Source organism: Lagenorhynchus albirostris, chromosome 7, assembly GCF_949774975.1.
Source record: "Lagenorhynchus albirostris chromosome 7, mLagAlb1.1, whole genome shotgun sequence".
Taxonomy (NCBI): domain Eukaryota; kingdom Metazoa; phylum Chordata; class Mammalia; order Artiodactyla; family Delphinidae; genus Lagenorhynchus; species Lagenorhynchus albirostris.
In genome coordinates, this window is record NC_083101.1 from 100,226,610 (window position 1) to 100,244,554 (window position 17,945).

Consider the following 17,945-nt stretch of genomic DNA (forward strand, 5'->3'; position numbering starts at 1 on the left):
TTCATCCCTAACATGTTCCAGTTTGGGTCTATTATTTCAACCTCCTGAGGTTTTTCTGAATCTCACTCCATGATGTTTTATCCCAGCAATCCCTCCTAGTTTTTGTGTCTCCTCTAAATATTATCAGTATACATTTTAATCTCCACACAAATTTCTGATACATGGTGGAAAGGCAGAGAGGAGCCCTGGGCTACACCAGTAGAGACCATCCACTGTGTTCACGCTCATTAATCAGCAGTTCTGGGTATCATGAGTCACGACTCCCCCCTAGCTGCATGTCCACCAAACCCACATGTCTTCCTCTGGTCCACACACATCTAACGGGGGACATTTCTCTAGCCAAGACGAGTGACTGCATGACTTAAGCTACTGACACAGCTATTACACGAGGTATTTCGGAGAAGCTTCTCACATCCCGCGAATATTCCTGGTAGGTGGTCTGGGTGGCTCCCTACCCATCGGGCCAACCCTGCCCGCACACATGAGCTTGAGCCACAAAGTCCTGGATGGAAGAATCTTCTGGTAACTCTTCGAGGTTCTCATCAGACACCCTGAGATCTAGGCCTGTTGATGACCTGCTTTTAGCAGATATCAAAGGGCAGAGATTACAGGGGACTACTCATCAACTGAAAATTTCCACAGCATCCCTGGCTAGACAGGAAGGTTTCTAGTCTGGTCCATGGTAACCAGTCTGATTCGTATGACAGCAAGAGGGAGGCCTTCTAGGAAAATACAAAGCTTAGAGGTTGCAGGAGTTATCCAGCCCTTTAAACCAGACTCCCCTCAGCTAGCCCTCTCTGGGCTACTGTCAACTCATTGAGGACCTAGGCTCCTTGCCTTGGAAAGATCTTCCAACTTTCCCCGAGACATGCATCTTGTCTTCTTGTGTTATAAGGGCTAGACGACAAGGGTCATGTTTGCTTTCCCCGGTGGTGTCCCAGACCATGATGTGTGTACAGCAGGCCTCCAACAAATGTAGGTAGATACTAAGCTTTCCTATCACAGAATCTCAGCCCTTCCAGAATAAGAAAGTTCTTGCCAACGTATTTTTTCCCAGTCATTTCTCAGCCTATTCCACCCAATTAAGGTTCTGCTTTCTCTATGACCCATCTTATTTCCCCCTTAAATGCTAAGCAGTAGAACTGGCCCATAGAGCTATTCCATAAACATTTCTCTGTTGAAGTGCCCTTCACAGAGTCCTTTGCCAGCACCATTATTTTTTTTTTTCTAGTGACAGATGAGCCTTCTCATTTTCCCAATCCAAAACCCACAAACATTTTGGCCCACTCTCCTTTGACTCAAGCTATCAGTGGCTTTCTTATGCCCAGAAGCCTGGATCTTTGCTTGACGATCCATGTGGATTATACTGAGGTTACAGGATGAGCAAAAGCCCATCAACAATGTCACACATTTGGCCTTGAATCAAGGCCAGCAGGTTGCTGAAGCTGTTGGTTTCAAGCAGGAGCCTCAAGAAGTCTCTTTCTATGGTCTGCTGGCCGTTTCAGAACTTCGGAAATGTAACGGTCAGTTCATTAGAAAGAAACATCTCAGTCATTGGTGATAGATATGGACTAATATTTATTTGTAGTTGATTAATACTGGGATTCCAAAATTTAGAGATCGCTGATTTAACTTGTTCAGTAGAATTATAATACTGTTAGATCCAATTACTACTAAAAAATTTCTGTGGACCACCCCCCGCCAAAAAAAACCCTCAGAGATGTCACACATAAGTTCACTGTCCTATTAGGCAGGGCAATACTATGAAGGAATGATTTGCTTCTCCGCATTTCTCATCACTGTTTAGTTTGATATTTTATCCTAGGATATTCTTTTTTTCTTTTTTTGCGGTACGCGGGCCTCTCACTGCTGTGGCCTCTCCCGTTGCGGAGCACAGGCTCCGGACGCGCAGGCTCAGCAGCCATGGCTCACGGACCCAGCCGCTCCGCGGCATGTGGGATCCTCCCAGACCAGGGCACGAACCCGTGTCCCCTGCATCGGCAGGCGGACTCTCAACCACTGCGCCACCAGGGAAGCCCTATCCTAGGATATTCTTCACCCAAGTGGATAATGATCTTTGGTTTTCATTTCTGGGAAGAAGAAAATTTGGGAATTGGAGATATTGCTCCCGTTAGGTACCCAGCATTATTTTTATTGGATATGATGGTGAATTAGATGTAAGCCCTGCCCTTTGGAGTTTCCAACATTGGAAAGATGAGATACATATAAGTGGGTGCTAATTATTTCATATGAGGTTATAAAGAGTGGCGATGGAAAATGTGAAACTGGACTGGATAAGTCCACCCTCCAAATTATAAACTTCATGGTAAAGCAAAGTTGTCATCAGGAACTGGAAGACTAAATAAAGTACATCAACTCTGCAACCATCTCTTCTAGTTATCCCAAATAAAACAGCAGCATTTGAAGAGTGTCAACTAGAGGTGGTCTCATGCTGCCAGCTGAGAGAAGGCTGGGAATCCTTTTCCACACTATTATGCAGGCTTGGACCAGTTCCCAGCATACTCAGTGTGCTCTTGGAGCATATGAGAAAGACTGGGACAGACTGAGTCATGGGAGGAAAATGTAAAGACCACAGTCTGGGGAGAACTTCCTCCGGAGACCAAATAGGGCAATTTCAAGAGTCACCTCTCCTCAGCATTAGTCCTGAGGTCAGCTGGGGACTAAAGCACAGTGAAGGCTCCTTGGCCTGGATTCACGGCAGATCCAACATCCCCTTGGGGGTTGGAGTCCCCTTGAGGAGGGAGCCTTGGCTGCCTCATCTTCCTGTCCTAAGCCCCACATATGTTGCACACAAGAGGACTGCATTATATATTTGTTCATTTTGTTCTCTGGCTGGAGAACTTGTTGAAAAGATCAATCTGAAATTTAGCCATAAATGTAGAAGGGTCACGAGCCCTTTTGCCATTCCCAAACGCTGACTTGGGTCAGGCTGGCAACATCAGAATCATCTGAGAGAGCTTAAAAATGATAACCTGGTCCCATAGTGGGAGACTCTCATTCAGGAGGTCTGGGATGAGGTGCCAGTGCATTTTAAAAGTGATTCTGGAGACTTCCATGGTGGCACAGTGGTTAAGAATCCACCTGCAAATGCAGGGGACACAGGTTCGTTCCCTGGTCCAGGAAGATCCCACATGCCGCAGAGCAACTAAGCCCGTGTGCCACGAGTACTGAAGCCCGCGCGCCTAGAGCCCGTGCTCCGCAACAAGTGAAGCCACTGCGATGAGAAGTCTGTGCACCGCAACAAAGAGTAGCCCCTACTCACTGCAACTAGAGAAAAGCCCGCGCACAGCAACGAAGACCCAACACAGCCATAAATAAATAAATAAATGTATTTAAAATAAAATAAAAGTGATTCTGATCCCCAGCTAGATCTGGGACAACTGTCCTAGGGCAGCCAGTCCCCAGGATGACCCCAAATGACCAATACCCTCTGTAGTCACACCCTTGGGTAATCTCCTCCCACACTGTATACTGTTTGTCTGAGTGACCAATAGAATACAGCAGAAATGATGGCCCATCACTTCCGAGATGAGGTTATGAAAGATGCCGCTTCCCTGTTTTGCTCCCTCTCTCTTTCTCTTTTGAGTCACTCACCCTAGAGAAAGACAACTGCCATGTCTTAAGGACACTCAAGCAGCCTACTGGGAGGTTGTGTGGAGAGGACCAGAGGCCTCCAGCTGACAGCCAGAAGGAAGCAAAAACCTGCCGACAACCACAGGAGTCAACTTGGGAGAGGAGTCCCCAGCTCCAGTTGACAACATGACTGCAACCTCATAAGATGTTCTGAGCAGAGTGAACTGGCTGACCACTCCTGGATTCCTGACCCTCAGAAGCTATTCAAGACAATCCATGTTTGTTGCAAAATATGAGGGGGGTGGGATAATTTGTTACACTGCCGTTGCTAGCTGATACACCTTCCTAGTCCAAAGGGCAAGCTCCTGTACATAGCACAGACCTTTCTAGCTTCATTTCACACTATTTCCACATTCATAATTACAGTCTTGAGTGGTACCGACCTGCTCATCCCCAGTTCACACCTCCGTGCCTTTGTGTCTTTGTCCAAGTCGTTCTCTGTGTCTGGAATGCCCTTTCCCCACTGATAGCAGCCTCTTCTCCAGAAATCCTTCCTCAACTGCCCTGGCACCAAATGAAATTGGTTTAGGTCCCCCCACCTGCCACAAAAGTGATCACACACACTTCTCAGAATCATAGATGAGAAGTGAGATACATGGAAGAAGGAAAACATTCACATGAAGGAGTCATCAAGAGCACATGAACTTGTCAGACAGAGAAAGACAAATACCATATGATATCACTTATATGTGGAATCTAAAATATGACACAAATGAACCTACCTATGAAACAGAAACAGACTCACAGACTTGTGGTTGCCAAGGGAGAGGGAGGGTGAGGGAGGGATGGAGTGGGAGTTTGGGATTAGCAGATGCAAACTGTTACATATGGGATGGATAAGCGACAAGGTCCTACTGTAGAGCACAGGGAACTATATTCAATATCCTGTGATAAACCATATGGAAAAGAATATACAAAAGAATGTATATATGTATAACTGAATCACTTTGCTGTACAGCAGGAATTAACACAACACTGTAAAATCAACTACACTTCAATTTAAAAAAAAAAGAGCACATGACTTGCCTCTATGTTGTTGATCAGCGAATTGTCAAACTTGAACCCAGGAATTCTTTTGTCACTGCACACCACACCCACATCTTCCGTGTGCTTGCAGTCAGTGACACCCCAGCCATTGGAGGAGCAGGCTGCGAGGGTCCCCTCATTGCCGGTGCAGTAGACGTTGTCCAACCAGATGGGCCCTGAGGAAGCAGAGAAGAGAGAAGCCAAACTCCACGTCAGAGTAGGTTTGAGTCTTTGGGGGCACCAAGGGCGTACACAGAAAGAGAGTTTTTCCCTAATTTTGGCAGCTGTGGGTGGTCATCAGTTGGTCAGTGTGTTGAGATATTGCATACAGTTCTAGACCATCTGGATTCCCTTGCCAGAGGGATGTGATTTAGGGATGTGGCAGATTGCACATGATTAGAATAGAAATCAGATTTAAGCCCAGAAGGCACGTGGTATAATGGGAAGAACAGGGACTTTGGATACTAAGCTGTTTGATAGGAATTCTGGCTCAGCCACTTAGCTGTATGATCCTGATCAACGCTCCCTTTTCTCATCGGTAAAGTGGGGATAATAACGACACTCGAATGACAGGGGCGTGTGCAGATTAGAGATAATGCATGCCATGTGCCTAATTTATCATTGGTCCATAGTTACTCAAAAAATGGTAACGATGGGGTTTCCCTGGTGGCGCAGTGGTTGGGAGTCCGCCTGCCGATGCAGGGGACGTGGGTTCGCGCCCCGGTCCGGAAGGATCCCACGTGCCGCGGAGCGGCTGGGCCCGTGGGCCATGGCCGCTGAGCCTGCGCGTCCGGAGCCCGTGCTCTGCAGTGGGAGAGGGCACAGCAGTGAGAGGCCCGCGTACCGAAAAAAAAATATAATAATAATAATATAGGACGCTTGTGAGACATACAAGCAGGTAGGCAAGGGAGTGCTGCCCCAAGAGCTGGGTGAACTACATTTTTATAATCAAAGGAAAAGTGGGGAGGGGTAGAAGACCACCTTCTTCCTCATTCTCGAGTAGACATCAGGCTTCCATCATCATTCCCTCCTCCACGTCGGGCGGGGGGGAGTTTTTTGTCCCTTTGTGGCCCAACCAGGACTGTCATGGCGCTATGGAAATTAGCAAAAAAGGTGGCAATTCATGCTAAAATAAGGTAAATCATCTCAGGTTTCAGTATAATGAGGGTCTTCTACTTTGGAATGTCATCTTTCTCCTGTATTTTTGTTTTTAGTGCGTGCAGAGGAACAAGTCCTAGGAATTGTTAACTTACTGACCTCAGCGGCAGGATACAGGTGTCATTTTCCTACCATTGTTTTATTGTCTTGAGGCCTGTCTCGTGCTTCTGTTGCATGGTTTTATTGCTAGGCAAGCTTGCTTTCTTGAGTGATCATTAACTTACAGGGGTCTCCCAAAGTTCCCTCTCTGTCCATGATCTCTTAGTGGGATTTTTAAACTATTGGATTCTCTTACCCTATCCCTATCAAAATGGTGTAGCCCCTGTAGAACACGGTATGGTGGTTCCTCAAAAAATTAAAAATAGAATTACCATATGACCCAGCAATTCCCACTTCTGGGTATATATCCAAAAGAATTGAAAGCAGGGTCTCAAAGAGACATCAGTACACCCATATGCATTACAGCATCATTCACAACAGCCAAAATGTAGAAGCAACCTAGGTGTCCATTGACTAACTGTGGTCTATACATACACTGGAATATTATTCAGCCTTAAAAAGGAACGGCATTCTGACACATGCTACAACATGGAGGAACCCTGAGTTCATCATGCTAAGTGAAATAGTCCCGAAAAGGCAAAAACTGTATGAATCCACATATATAAAGTACTGAGAGTAGTGAAAATCATAGAGACGGAGAGTAGAACGGTGTTTACCAGGGGCTGGGGGAGGGGGAGTTGGGGAGCGGTTATGTAATGGGTATTGAGTTTTAGATCTGCAAGATGAAACGTGTTCTGGAGACGGGTTGCACAACGGTGTGAATGTACTTAACATTACTGAACTGTACACTGAAAAATGGTTAAGATGGTACGTTTCATGTTCCGTGCATTTTACCGCAATTAAAATTTTTTTTAAACGTTAAGTGCTAGAGGGTTTTCAAGTAGTGAGTTTTATTAGTATTACTACGCAATGAAAGGAAACAAAGTCAAAGCTCCCCTTTTTCTCAGGACTCCGGGAGGACTCTAGTACTGCGGTCCCCAACCTTTTTGGCACCAGGGACTGGTTTCGTGGAAGCCAAGTTTTCTGGGGCGGGGGGAGGGGGGATGGTTCAGGCGGTAATGCGAGCGCTGGGGAGCGGCAGACGAAGCTTCAGTCGCTCACCTCCCGCTCACCTCCTGCTGTGCGGCCCAGTTCCTAAGAGGCCACGGACCAGTACCAGGGCATGGCCTGGGGGTTGGGGACCCCTGCTCTATAGTATAATGGAGTCACAAAACCTGGGTTCAAATTCTCTCTGACTCAGGCTTGGGCACCACGTGACTGGGTCAACTGCTTCACCAAAGCCCATTCTCAAGCGAAAATAATGATACCAACAAACAGGTCGCCATGGAGATTCAATGAGATAACATATGTGCCTGGTATGTGTTCACCCTCCCTTTCTCCTTCCTCCTTCCAGTAAGTCAGAAAAACAATGCATTCCGTTGTTTCCATGATGCAAGGAAAAAGCAGATAAAAAACACTCCCATTGTAAAGATGAGAAAACCAAGGAGAATCTGAGGTTCTTCAAGGTCAGAGGGGACCCGGGACCAGTCTCCTGACTTCAAGGCCCCGCTGAGACATGTCTGCTGCGACAGATGGCTGCTCAGGCCTCAAAGGAGAGCACCTCAGACATACTGAGGGGAACAAAGGGCTTATTGAAAACATCTGGGCTGAGGTTTTCCAACTGGTTTCTCAGTTTGGCCGTTTCCAAGCCATCAAGCTCCACTGAAACATATGCTCCCTAATCGATTGCTGTTTCAACAACAAACCAATGTTTGTCTTGCTAAGTACTAGCAACGGAAAAGACCCTCCACGTGTGAAGCGGGGCCTCTTCTTTGGAACATTCTGTAGCAAAGCTGCTGAATGGACAGAGACGGTGAAAAGAAACAGAGCCCTCATTCCCTCTGCAGCGAGAGAAACCACCCTGGCTAAGGAGATGGGAAACAGGACAGCACACAGCTAAAAGCAGCAGGAAGCGCTGCAAAACAGATGCCCCAGGGCCTGCTTTACTTTTTGATAAGGAAGATTTGAAATTAGCACCCTGGAGCGCTAATGGGAACTATTATCCCAAAGAGTTGCTTTCCTAAGAAGCTTCAATTCACCCCCAATAATTCTACCCTCTAGGCATTCCCACCAGTTACCTTCTTAGATAGTGGCAATGTACATTTCTACTTAGCCCCAGATGCAGGCATGATAAACTCATTTGGCCTGATTTCATGATATTTTTTTTTTTCCTGTATGCTTAATGCCTAACAACTAGACGGTTCTGATTCCAAAGCAACCAGCTCTTGTTCTGCTATTGGAATGTGGGGTGCTTCCGGGCACAGTTCGGTACGTGCCATCTCAGAGCTGCTAGGAAAGTGGCACTAGGGACAAGATGGGGCTCAAACTTTGGATGCAAAATGCCAATCCGAAGCAAAACTCCATTTTACTCTTTCCATTCATTTCGTCTAAGAAATCCTTCTCCTGATGAAAGGAGAAGAGACGTACAAACAAGTTAACAGATCATTTGGAGGATAAACATCATAAATAAAATTCTGTTTGAATGCCAGTCCTCTCCAGGGCTGTTGGGGCAATGGAAATCATTCAAGTTAGGCGCTTCAGGACCCCACTGTGATCATCTGCTGGCTTTGTCACTCTGATCTGAAGAACGAGGGAGTGAGGGGGAATCACATCTAACCTCAGATCTGAGGACAGGCAAAGGAGAGCAACCATCTGAGGTTCGGGTGCCTGTGAGGCCATCCAGAAGGTGAGAAATGGGGCAGCTGTCCCCTCTAGAACGTTCTAAAAGGGCCCATGATTTCTCTGAGCTCAGAGATGTTTTGGGAGAAAAAATCTATTGAAAGGCTAGGCTGGAAAACCTAGAAGGTCCACGGATGTTCTCCCCAGCTTCATTACTACAGCCTGAACTTCAAAGGAGTTGATGACGGTGGCACTCCTGGGCGGGTGGCCTCTCACAGGTTCACCTACAGTGTTTCCAGTTCATCCACAGAGCCGACTAAACCCCATCGGAGCACACCCCAGGGCACTGGTCACTATGCCAACTGTTTTTAATATTCTTCAAAGTCAATCTGAATCAGCATTGGTGGTATCGTCGTGAGCATAGCTGCCTTCCAAATCAAACTGAATCAGTTGATTAATATTTACTGAGTGACCCCCTTGTACCCAGTGTTAAAAATCCTAAACTGACGCTGATGAGCTTCAAATACATTTTACATTTAAAGGGTCTCTCATGAAAAACCAAGTACCGCTTTACATAGACAGCCTAATCCTTAAAGTCCTAGAGACATGACAGTTAAAATTTTTAGCATCAGTTTCTCCCTGCCTCTCTTTGGTACTCTTTCTTTCCTAAGTCTCGATCGTCTCAATAGCCCCAGAGAGGACGCTTCCAATACTCTAAGTTACTATACCTCCTCCCTCCAATGACTCTCCTCCACCCTACATCAGCTAGCATCCCATGGTCATAGCTTAGACCTTGACATTACAAACAATTGCACTCCCTCCCCAGTCGCCATTTCAACACTTCTGCTGTGCATCTGCACCTACAACTCCATCTTTCTAGCACGCTCATTCTAGCACTGCAATCTCAACCCACAACCCATCGATCCTAGCAGCTTTCCCCAGTCCTTCAATGGCTCCATGGAGTACCTTCCTACTTACCCAGCGTGGACTTCATGGACCGCGATTTTAATCGTTCCCTTGAAAATTCCCTCTACTCCTGTGAACTTTTCTCCCTTCGTCCTCCTTGGATGGCAAAGTTTGAGCCAGGCTAACTCATCTCTCCAGCCCCCCCATGGCTGCTCCTGAGCAGGTGAACATGGGATGGGGAAACACCATATCCACCTTACCTGATGACAGGTAAATTTTGTTTGGGTAGAAAGAAAATAAAGATGTCACTAGAAAAACCCCAAAGTCATTGGAAAACACTTGTTATAAAATAATTAGGCTTAGAGAGCCTGGAATAGAAAACATAAATCTGATGTTACCCTCAGAACACTCAGCAGAATAAAGGAAGATGTGAAAGGATGGAGAAGTGTCCAGAGTTTTTGTAACAAAGACAGCAAATGGGTTTTAAAACAGCGTATGCTAACTCATCTGTGCTGCTTTCACTCATATCATAGTAAGGAACCCAGAGCCAGCTTCAGAGAACACTTTACTTTAACTGCCGTGTCTTGATCCGGTTATTCCAAAAAGACGTATTCAATTACACAGAGGTGAGACATGTATGAGGTGCTATTTCCTTCTCCTATAATTTCTAGAATAACCGAAAGCAAGGGTTGGAAGGGACCATAACAATGATCTATTTCAGTGACTCCCACACTTGGCTACATGTGCAACCACTTGGGAGGCTTCCAAAAGTTACAGAGTCCTGGATTCCAGCGCAGACCTTAATTCTGAACATCATGGGATAGCACCCCAGGGGATTCTATGCCGTTGGTGTGGCACTAATCCGTTCATCCAGGATGAGAGTTTGGGCACCTCTGATTGATTCCAGCAGCCAGGCCCACGCTGACACCTGTGCAGCTGCTTGGCCAGGTGGAAGAGCTGCTTTTGCTTTACTAACCCAAGGAGGGGCACTCCAGCTGGAGATTTTATTTTATTTATTTATTTATTTACTTATTTATGGCTGCGTTGGGTCTTTGTTGCTGCGCACAGGCTTTCTCTAGTTGCGGTGAACGGGGGCTACTCTTCATTGGGGTGCGTGGGCTTCTCACTGTGGTGGCTTCTCTTGTTGTGGAGCACGGGCTCTAGGCACCAGGGCTTCAGCAGTTATGGCATGTGTTATTCAGTTGTTGTGGCTTGCGGGGTCTAGAGTGCAGGCTCAGTAGCTGTTGCACACGAGCTCAGTTGCTCTGCAGCATATGGGATCTTCCCGGACCAGGGATCGAACCCATGTCCCCTGCATTGGCAGGCAGATTCTTAACCACTGCATCACCAGGGAAGTCCGGGTTTTATTTTTAAATAATGTCCTTGACCCTTATCTACTTTCTTATTTAAGACCACAGACTATGACAGTTTCAAGAATTCTTAGAGAGCCTAACTTTCAGATTAGGAAACTGAGGGCAAGGAGGATAAATGTCTTCCCACAAAGCATATAGATACAGGACACAGGACTAAGCCCAAGGTTCTGGGCTCTAACACCTGCCCTCCCTCAAAATTACCCACCCCCCCCAATTTTTTTTCAGTGTCTTGACTTAAAAAGGGAGGAAAGAAGAAGCCAATCAAAGTGAAAAACCCAAAGCAACTCGGTTCCTGTCCTGGCCAAGCCCAGAACAGCGTGTTGGTATTAAAAGTGTGAACTCTACCGGGACAGGAGGGTGGAAGAGTCAAGGGACACTAGCCTATGGGCAGCCTTTGTGACAAAGAGCAAAAGGCACTCCTTCCAGGGGGCGGAAGAAAGGCACCATCTCCCCCTGGCTGACGCAGCCCCAGGCAGGGCACAGGGCTTAAGAGATAACCGCAGACAGACTTCAGCCGCTCCCTAGGGTCACTAACCAGCCCGGTTTCCCAGGACCAGGAGTTTCCCAGGCTGCCAGGCTTTGTGTGCTAAAACCAGGAAAGTCCTGGGCAATGCAGGACCGGTGGTCACTGTCCCCCTCCCTGGCACCCCTCCGCTCCCACGTTCCAGCACAGACACGGAGGCTGCCCAGATGGTGTATTATCAGGAATTGCTACTTGACAGTAACCGCAGCTCCGTTTGCCAGGCTATCCCCCTAGAAGCCTGTGCCCGTGCTCTCCAGGTGACCCCAGTGCTCGGTTCCCAAGCGCAGAGCGGTTTACCTTCCCCTTTGCCGTAGGAAGAGCTGGGGGTCCAGGACTTGGCCTCCACGTAGCCCAGCTCCCGGCAGACGACGTGGGCAGCGTGGATGGAGAAGTCGTCGTCACACACGGTGCCCCACCGGCCGTCGTAGTACACCTCCACCCGGCCCTCGCTGTGCTTCCTCTTCTGGCCCGCCAGGCGCAGCTGGATCTTGACCACGTCGGAGGGCACCTGAGGCCGGTGGTACTCCGGGGCGGGCTGCTGGAAGTACTCGGGGTAGTGGGGCCAGCTCTCGTACTGCGCCAGGCTCAGGGCGGGCAGGAGGGCGAGCACAGACAGACAGCCGCAAAGGCAGGAGCCTCCGGGTCTCTCCATCCCTGTCCTCGGGCTGGAAGACCTGATGGAGGGGGACACTTGGCGCTCAGGAGGGATGGGCAGGAGTTCCCTGGAAGAGAGGAGAGGTTCGGGTTACAGACATCTGGAAAACAGCCAGTGATTTCGTACTCTTTTGCTTAGGATTGAAAGCTCATTCCGGATTCCAACCTCTTCTCTTCTCCCATCTTATGCTTCAGCTAGACAGGACTGGGAAGTCCTACTTCTTTGCCCACCACCTTCCCAGATCTTTGAAATGCTTTCTTCCAGGATGAGTCCTGGCAGGAAACAGAGCACACTTAGACTTCATTTGAGTAGAGTCTTTTGGTTTGTTTGTTTTGTTTTGTTAAATATTTATTTATTTATTTAGCTGTGCTGGGTCTTAGTTGTGGCACATGGGATCTAGGCTGCGGTACGTGGGGTCTTTAGTTGCGGCATGTGGGATCTAGTTTCCTGACCAGGGATTGAACCCGGGCCTCCTGCACTGGGAGCAGGGAGTCTTAGCCACTGTACCACCAGGGAAGTCCCCATTTGAGTAGAGTTTTTTTAAAAAGACTAGGTACATTAATGGATAAAGAAGATGTGGTACATATATACAATGGAGTATTACTCAGCCATAAAAAATAACGGAATAATGCCATTTGCAGCAACATGGATGGACCTAGAGATTGCCCTCTGGTGGGCTACTGAAGCAGCCCCCAGGGACTTCCTTCCAAGGCGGGCTTATTATCTAGACCTTCTCCTCACCCCTCCCAGACACCTTCATATCCCCAAAGAGGTTACAAACTGCTTAAGGGCAGGACTTGTTTCTCATCCTTCTTTGGCTCCTCCAGAGTGAGCATGGTAGGTTGGAAGACATGTTTATGGAATGAAAAGGTGATTTGGTTCCAGGTAGCGAGTGGCTGGAGAAACGCAGATATGACAGCGTATGTTGAAGAGGGCTCGGGTACTCCCAGGTAAGGTGGCCTTCCTCCCTCTGGACGTTAGCTGACCTGGAGGGAAACGGCATCTTCTGGGTGCTGAGAATAACACTACGAGGCTTTGAGTCTCCATCTTTACTTACTGACGGGCTGCGCACATACCTGAACCTTCCTATAGCTCTGCTTTCAGGCTCCAGGCCTCCAGACACCCCGACATGCTGCCCACCCACACCCCAGATCTCATTATGTTTTATACTCTGGACCTCAAGACGGCTGAGACCACTGAACAAGGAGGTCAGAGGTAGAGTCCCTTAAACAGCTCTCACGCAGGGCCTGTCCTTAGCTGAACTGTGGAGTAGACCCAGAGAGCAGTCCTGAGGCGCTGCTCTAGCACTTGGGGAAGCCAAGGATGCCCAGGAGACAATTCCATCCCTTTACATAGTCTACGTCCCTGAGGGCTGCTGGGGGCTGAGTCCAGCCCGCTCCGTGCACAGAAGGGAGGCATAAAGCTCTTTGTACCAAACAGGAGAGGGGTTGAGTGGCCCATCATCAGGCAAGGGAGAGCAGGACAGCAGAGTGAGGGGGAGGGGGAATCACAGACTCTGGAGCCAGACAGTCCGGGTTTGCATTCTCATTCTGATACTGACTAGCTGTGTGACCTTGGGCAAAATACTTAACTTCTCTCTGCTGTTTGATGTTTCGTATCTATAAAATGGGTATGATAATTATATCTAGCTCACAGAACTGTTATGAGGATTAAATGAATGGTACATAATAAGCCCTACAGGCGCATTTGCTAAATAAAAATTTTAAATTTTTATATTTTCAAGATTGTGGTCACCGTACCCAGGTGGAGCCTACCTCTATGAATTCCAGGATGAGGTCCTAGAGCGGGAAATAAAAACTTAGTTCATGTACCTTGATCCTTCCATAATTCAGAGAGCTAGGAAGACTGTCTTAAAGGACTGCAGGGGTCTTTCATGGAAGAGGAAGCAGACTTGGAAGATGGGGCCCCCAGAGGAAACCAGGACCAGCAGGTGAAAGCTACAGCAGCGCGTCATACATTCTCTATTAACCAGGTACAGAGGGTTAGGCCAATTGTATGACTCAGTTCATGGCACACCACCAACAAGGAAGGACCAGGTAAGTGCCCAGAACACCTGGGAGGGATGATCTAACTCGGAGAGAGGCAGTTCCACATCTGTCGGGATGGCCAGGCAGTGCCTGGTCCCATCCTGGGTTTTGGGGCAGAGATGCCTCAGCTTTGGGGGGCAGTCAGGACCGAGGACTTCGGAAGGCCCTCTGGTTCACTGGAGATCCAGCCACCCTCATCCTGTGACTCACAAACAAGGCCAGAAAGTTGTGGGGTTCCTGCAACGGCCCTCTTCAGACCACAGCCTGACAGGTTAGTACGTGGCTCTGAAGGGACCCCTCATCGCCTCCTCCGCCCTGCCCACGTTTCACTCCTGTCCCAGCACATTGGCATCCACGAGCTCATCTATGCCTCACTAGAATCTTGAGACATGGGTGGAGTAGCCAGAGATGAGGATTCTTACTCTACGAGGGAGAAAATCAAGAAGCAGAGAGAGAGGAATTTTCTGCTAGACTTCACCGGAATTGCACTGTTCGTGCAGGCAAAGCCAGAAGTAGTCAACCCCAAGCTACCAAAACATCCATGATCCACTAGCACATATTAAAAATGTCCAAATTCCACCTGGGACACAGATGGCTTTATAAGGCGGAACATACCTACGTTCCCGGCTTCAGTTCCAACACTTCTCTCCTTGCCCTCACTCCAGCCCTTCACGTGTCACCCATCCAATCATATCAGCCTAGAGTGGCTTAAGTTTTCCCACCTCCATCAATGTGCTCCATCCCCACGCATCCCCTTCCCTCCGAAAAGTGTACGTCACAATCCTTCCTGTTCTTCAAGGAAAGCTTCCCAGATGCTCCTAATCAGAATCAATGTCTTCTCCGATTCTCTTTAAAATAGCATCCTGCTTGTGCTTTGCACCAGTGTCACATCAGGCTTTAGTGGACACTCAGTCCCAGGGGCAGAAGCCATCTCTTGTCATTTCCACACAGTACCATGTGTTTTTGGCTACGGCAGACTAGCTTGTAACAGATAAACCTTCCCACCAAGGACAACTGGAAAAGGTAGGTAAAACACGAAAAGCATGTATCTGAAGACACTGGAGAGGTGTCGAGGCAGCAAAGACTCAAGAATCCAGAGAGATGGGAAGTACAGCGAGGTAAGCCTGACACTCGTGTCTGCTTTTCCCCTGAAGCCATTTGCCAATTCCAAGGCAGTTGCCAACAGGCTGGGAAGCTAAGCAAAACTTCAGGCATCCTCCCAGGACTCAGGACACAAAAAATTGGAGTTCAGAGACTGCCAAGGAGGAAGGGCCCTGTTAAATAGCCCCAGGCTTTCAGATAGGGGTCCCTGAAGGGCTAAACTCTAGAAGTTAGGACAGAGTTACTTTCTACGTGTTAGAAAGATCTAACATCCGTATAATTGGAACTCCAAAAGAGGACAGAGAGGACGTCTGGAAGAAATATTTGAAAAGATAATGGCCAAGAATTATACGAAACTGATGAAAGATAAGAAGCCCAAGAAGTACAGTTTACAAAAAAAAACCCATACCAGGGCACATCAAGATCAGACCATGGAAAATCCAAGACAAATAGGAACACTTACAAGCAGCCGGAGTATAAAAGGAGTATTAACTTCAGAGGAGCAGCAGTAAGGGTAACAGTTGGCCTCTCAACAAAAAACAAGGAAACAAAGAAGATAATCACATGACAGTTTTGAAGGGTTGAAAAAAATAAGTCAGCCTAGAATTCTGTACCCCCTGGAGAGAATAAAAGTTTTCACAAAAGTGGAGAGAGGACTTCCCTGGTGGTGCAGTGGTTAAGAATCTGCCTGCCAATGCAGGGAACAGAGGTTCGAGCCCTGGTCCGGGAAGATCCCACATGCCACGGAGCAACTAAGCCTGTGTACCACAACTACTGAACCTGCGCTCTAGAGCCCATGGGCCACAACTACTGAAGCCCACGCTCCTAGAGCCCATGCTCTGCAACAAGAGAAGCCACCACAGTGAGAAGCCCGCACACCGCAACGAAGAGTAGACCCTGCTCGCCACAACTAGGGAAAGCTCACGCGCAGCAACGAAGACCCAACGCAGCCAAAGATAAATAAATAAATACATAAATTTATTTTTAAAAAAACAAAAAGTCGAGAGACTTTATCATCAGAGTTCTCCAAGATGAAAACACTAAAGGGAGTTCTTCAGACCACAGGACAAATCATCTTAGATGTGGAATGAAGGAAATGGAAGGGGGAGCTATGCAGGTAAATCTGAATGAAGATCAACTGTGTAAAATAATAATGTCTTATGGGGTTTACAATATATGTGTCATTAAAATACCATGGTGAAAACAGCACAAAAGGTAGAAGGGGATTAAATGGAAGTGTTCCAAGGTCTTTGCACTATCTGGGAAGTGATGAAAGTACTCTTTTCTATTAGACTTCAGCAAATCGTAATAGTCTTAGATGCATACTGTAGTGTTTATGTAATCAGCATAAGAAGAGAAAAAAAAGTAGAATGAACATGGCAATAAAGGGGAGAAATGATGGAATTATTTTTTTTAATCCCGATTAATCCAAAATTAGAGCAATAAAGCAGAGAAAAAGTAACATAGAGGAGTTGTCACAAATAGAAAAAATAGTAAGATGGTGGATTTAAAACCAAATATATCAGTAATTTCGTTAGATGATACTTCAATGAAAAGACAAAGATTGTCATAATGGATTTAACAAAACAATATTTTCTATTTCCTATGGAAGACCAAGAGGTTTAAAGTAAAAGGATGGAAAAAGATTTACCACACACACATTCATCCAAAAAAAGTTGGTACGAAGTAAGATAAAGTCAACTTTAAGACAAAAAGTGTTACTGAAGACAAAAGCTTATGATGATGGAAGAGTCAGTCCATCAGGAAGATATTAACTAACTCTTCTCAGTTTGTATACGCAGACTCCGCATGTATGAAATAAATATTGACGGAACTAATAGGAAGAAAACGACAAATCTGTAATCAGAGTGGGAGATATTACACACCGTTCATCAGGAGAAGCAGACAAAAAATCCTCGTACTAAAGAAGTGAACAATATGATAAACAAATGCAACTTAATTGACAAGTTTCTATCAACTGGACTCAGAAGACAGACTTGCTTCAAGTCCACATGCAAGAGTTACCCAAATGGACCCTAATCTGGGTCATAAAGCAAGTCTCACCACATCTAATGAAATCACACACAATGTGTTCCCTGACTACAGTAGAATTAAGCTATACACCAATCATAAAAGAATAACCATTAAATCCCCCAATATTTGGAAATGATGTAAAAGGAAAAAAAGTCTATTTCTGTTCATTTCCACTGAGGCCACAGTTATCAAATTGATTTACTCATTCAATAAACATTCATTGAGCTCCTGCTACACATTAGGCCTCATGTGGGTAACGCAGACATGCTCTTGCCATGGTTCTAATAGGAACTGACAGGGCATTCATGTTCTAGCTGTGGTTTGCCTACAGGAAATCAGGGAATATTCATGGATGGAACCACCTGAGCCAGGTGGCCTGACCTTGAACTCAGCAAAGTTTTTCCTCTTGTAGCCAGTGTCTATATCCTCATCTGGCAGAAATTTAAGACAGAAAGTCTATGACTTGCCAAAGGTCCCACAGAGTGACAGACCTACAACCAATATGAAGCTAACATTATAAAGTGTCTCCCCTATGCAGGCACTGTGTATGAATCATGCCTTTTTATTTTCTGTATTTCTGCCGTCTTGATATCCGGGGTCTATGCTGACTCTGGAGAATGACTACTCAGAAACTACGCTACCCACTTTCTGGTTAATTCTTAGAGATGATAAAGGACTCACCCACAAGTGTACTCTGCATGTGTAAACCAATCAGTCCAGAGCTATACCTTCCCAACTATTTCCATTCT

The 17,945-nt window shown here is 46.7% G+C and overlaps 1 protein-coding gene and 1 non-coding gene across 3 annotated transcripts in view; one reads left to right on the forward strand and one right to left on the reverse strand.

Moving 5' to 3' along the window:
- LOXL2 (lysyl oxidase like 2) overlaps positions 1–17,945 on the reverse strand; it is a 102,110-nt gene that overhangs the window by 61,538 nt on the left and 22,627 nt on the right. The window contains exons 2-3 of one of the 2 annotated variants that reach the window (XM_060155664.1): positions 11,656–12,080; positions 4,681–4,856 (exon numbers count right to left, since the gene is read on the reverse strand). In XM_060155664.1, coding sequence (XP_060011647.1) covers positions 4,681–4,856; positions 11,656–12,010 — 531 coding nt within the window. In that variant the 5' untranslated portion in view covers positions 12,011–12,080. Of the gene's footprint in view, positions 1–4,037; positions 4,282–4,680; positions 4,857–11,655; positions 12,081–17,945 lie in introns of those variants that run through there. The other variant, XM_060155666.1, reaches the window with a different exon arrangement.
- LOC132523957 (small nucleolar RNA SNORA2/SNORA34 family) lies at positions 1,412–1,548 on the forward strand. The gene has a single exon (XR_009541724.1). It is a non-coding gene; the product is annotated as a small nucleolar RNA SNORA2/SNORA34 family (small nucleolar RNA).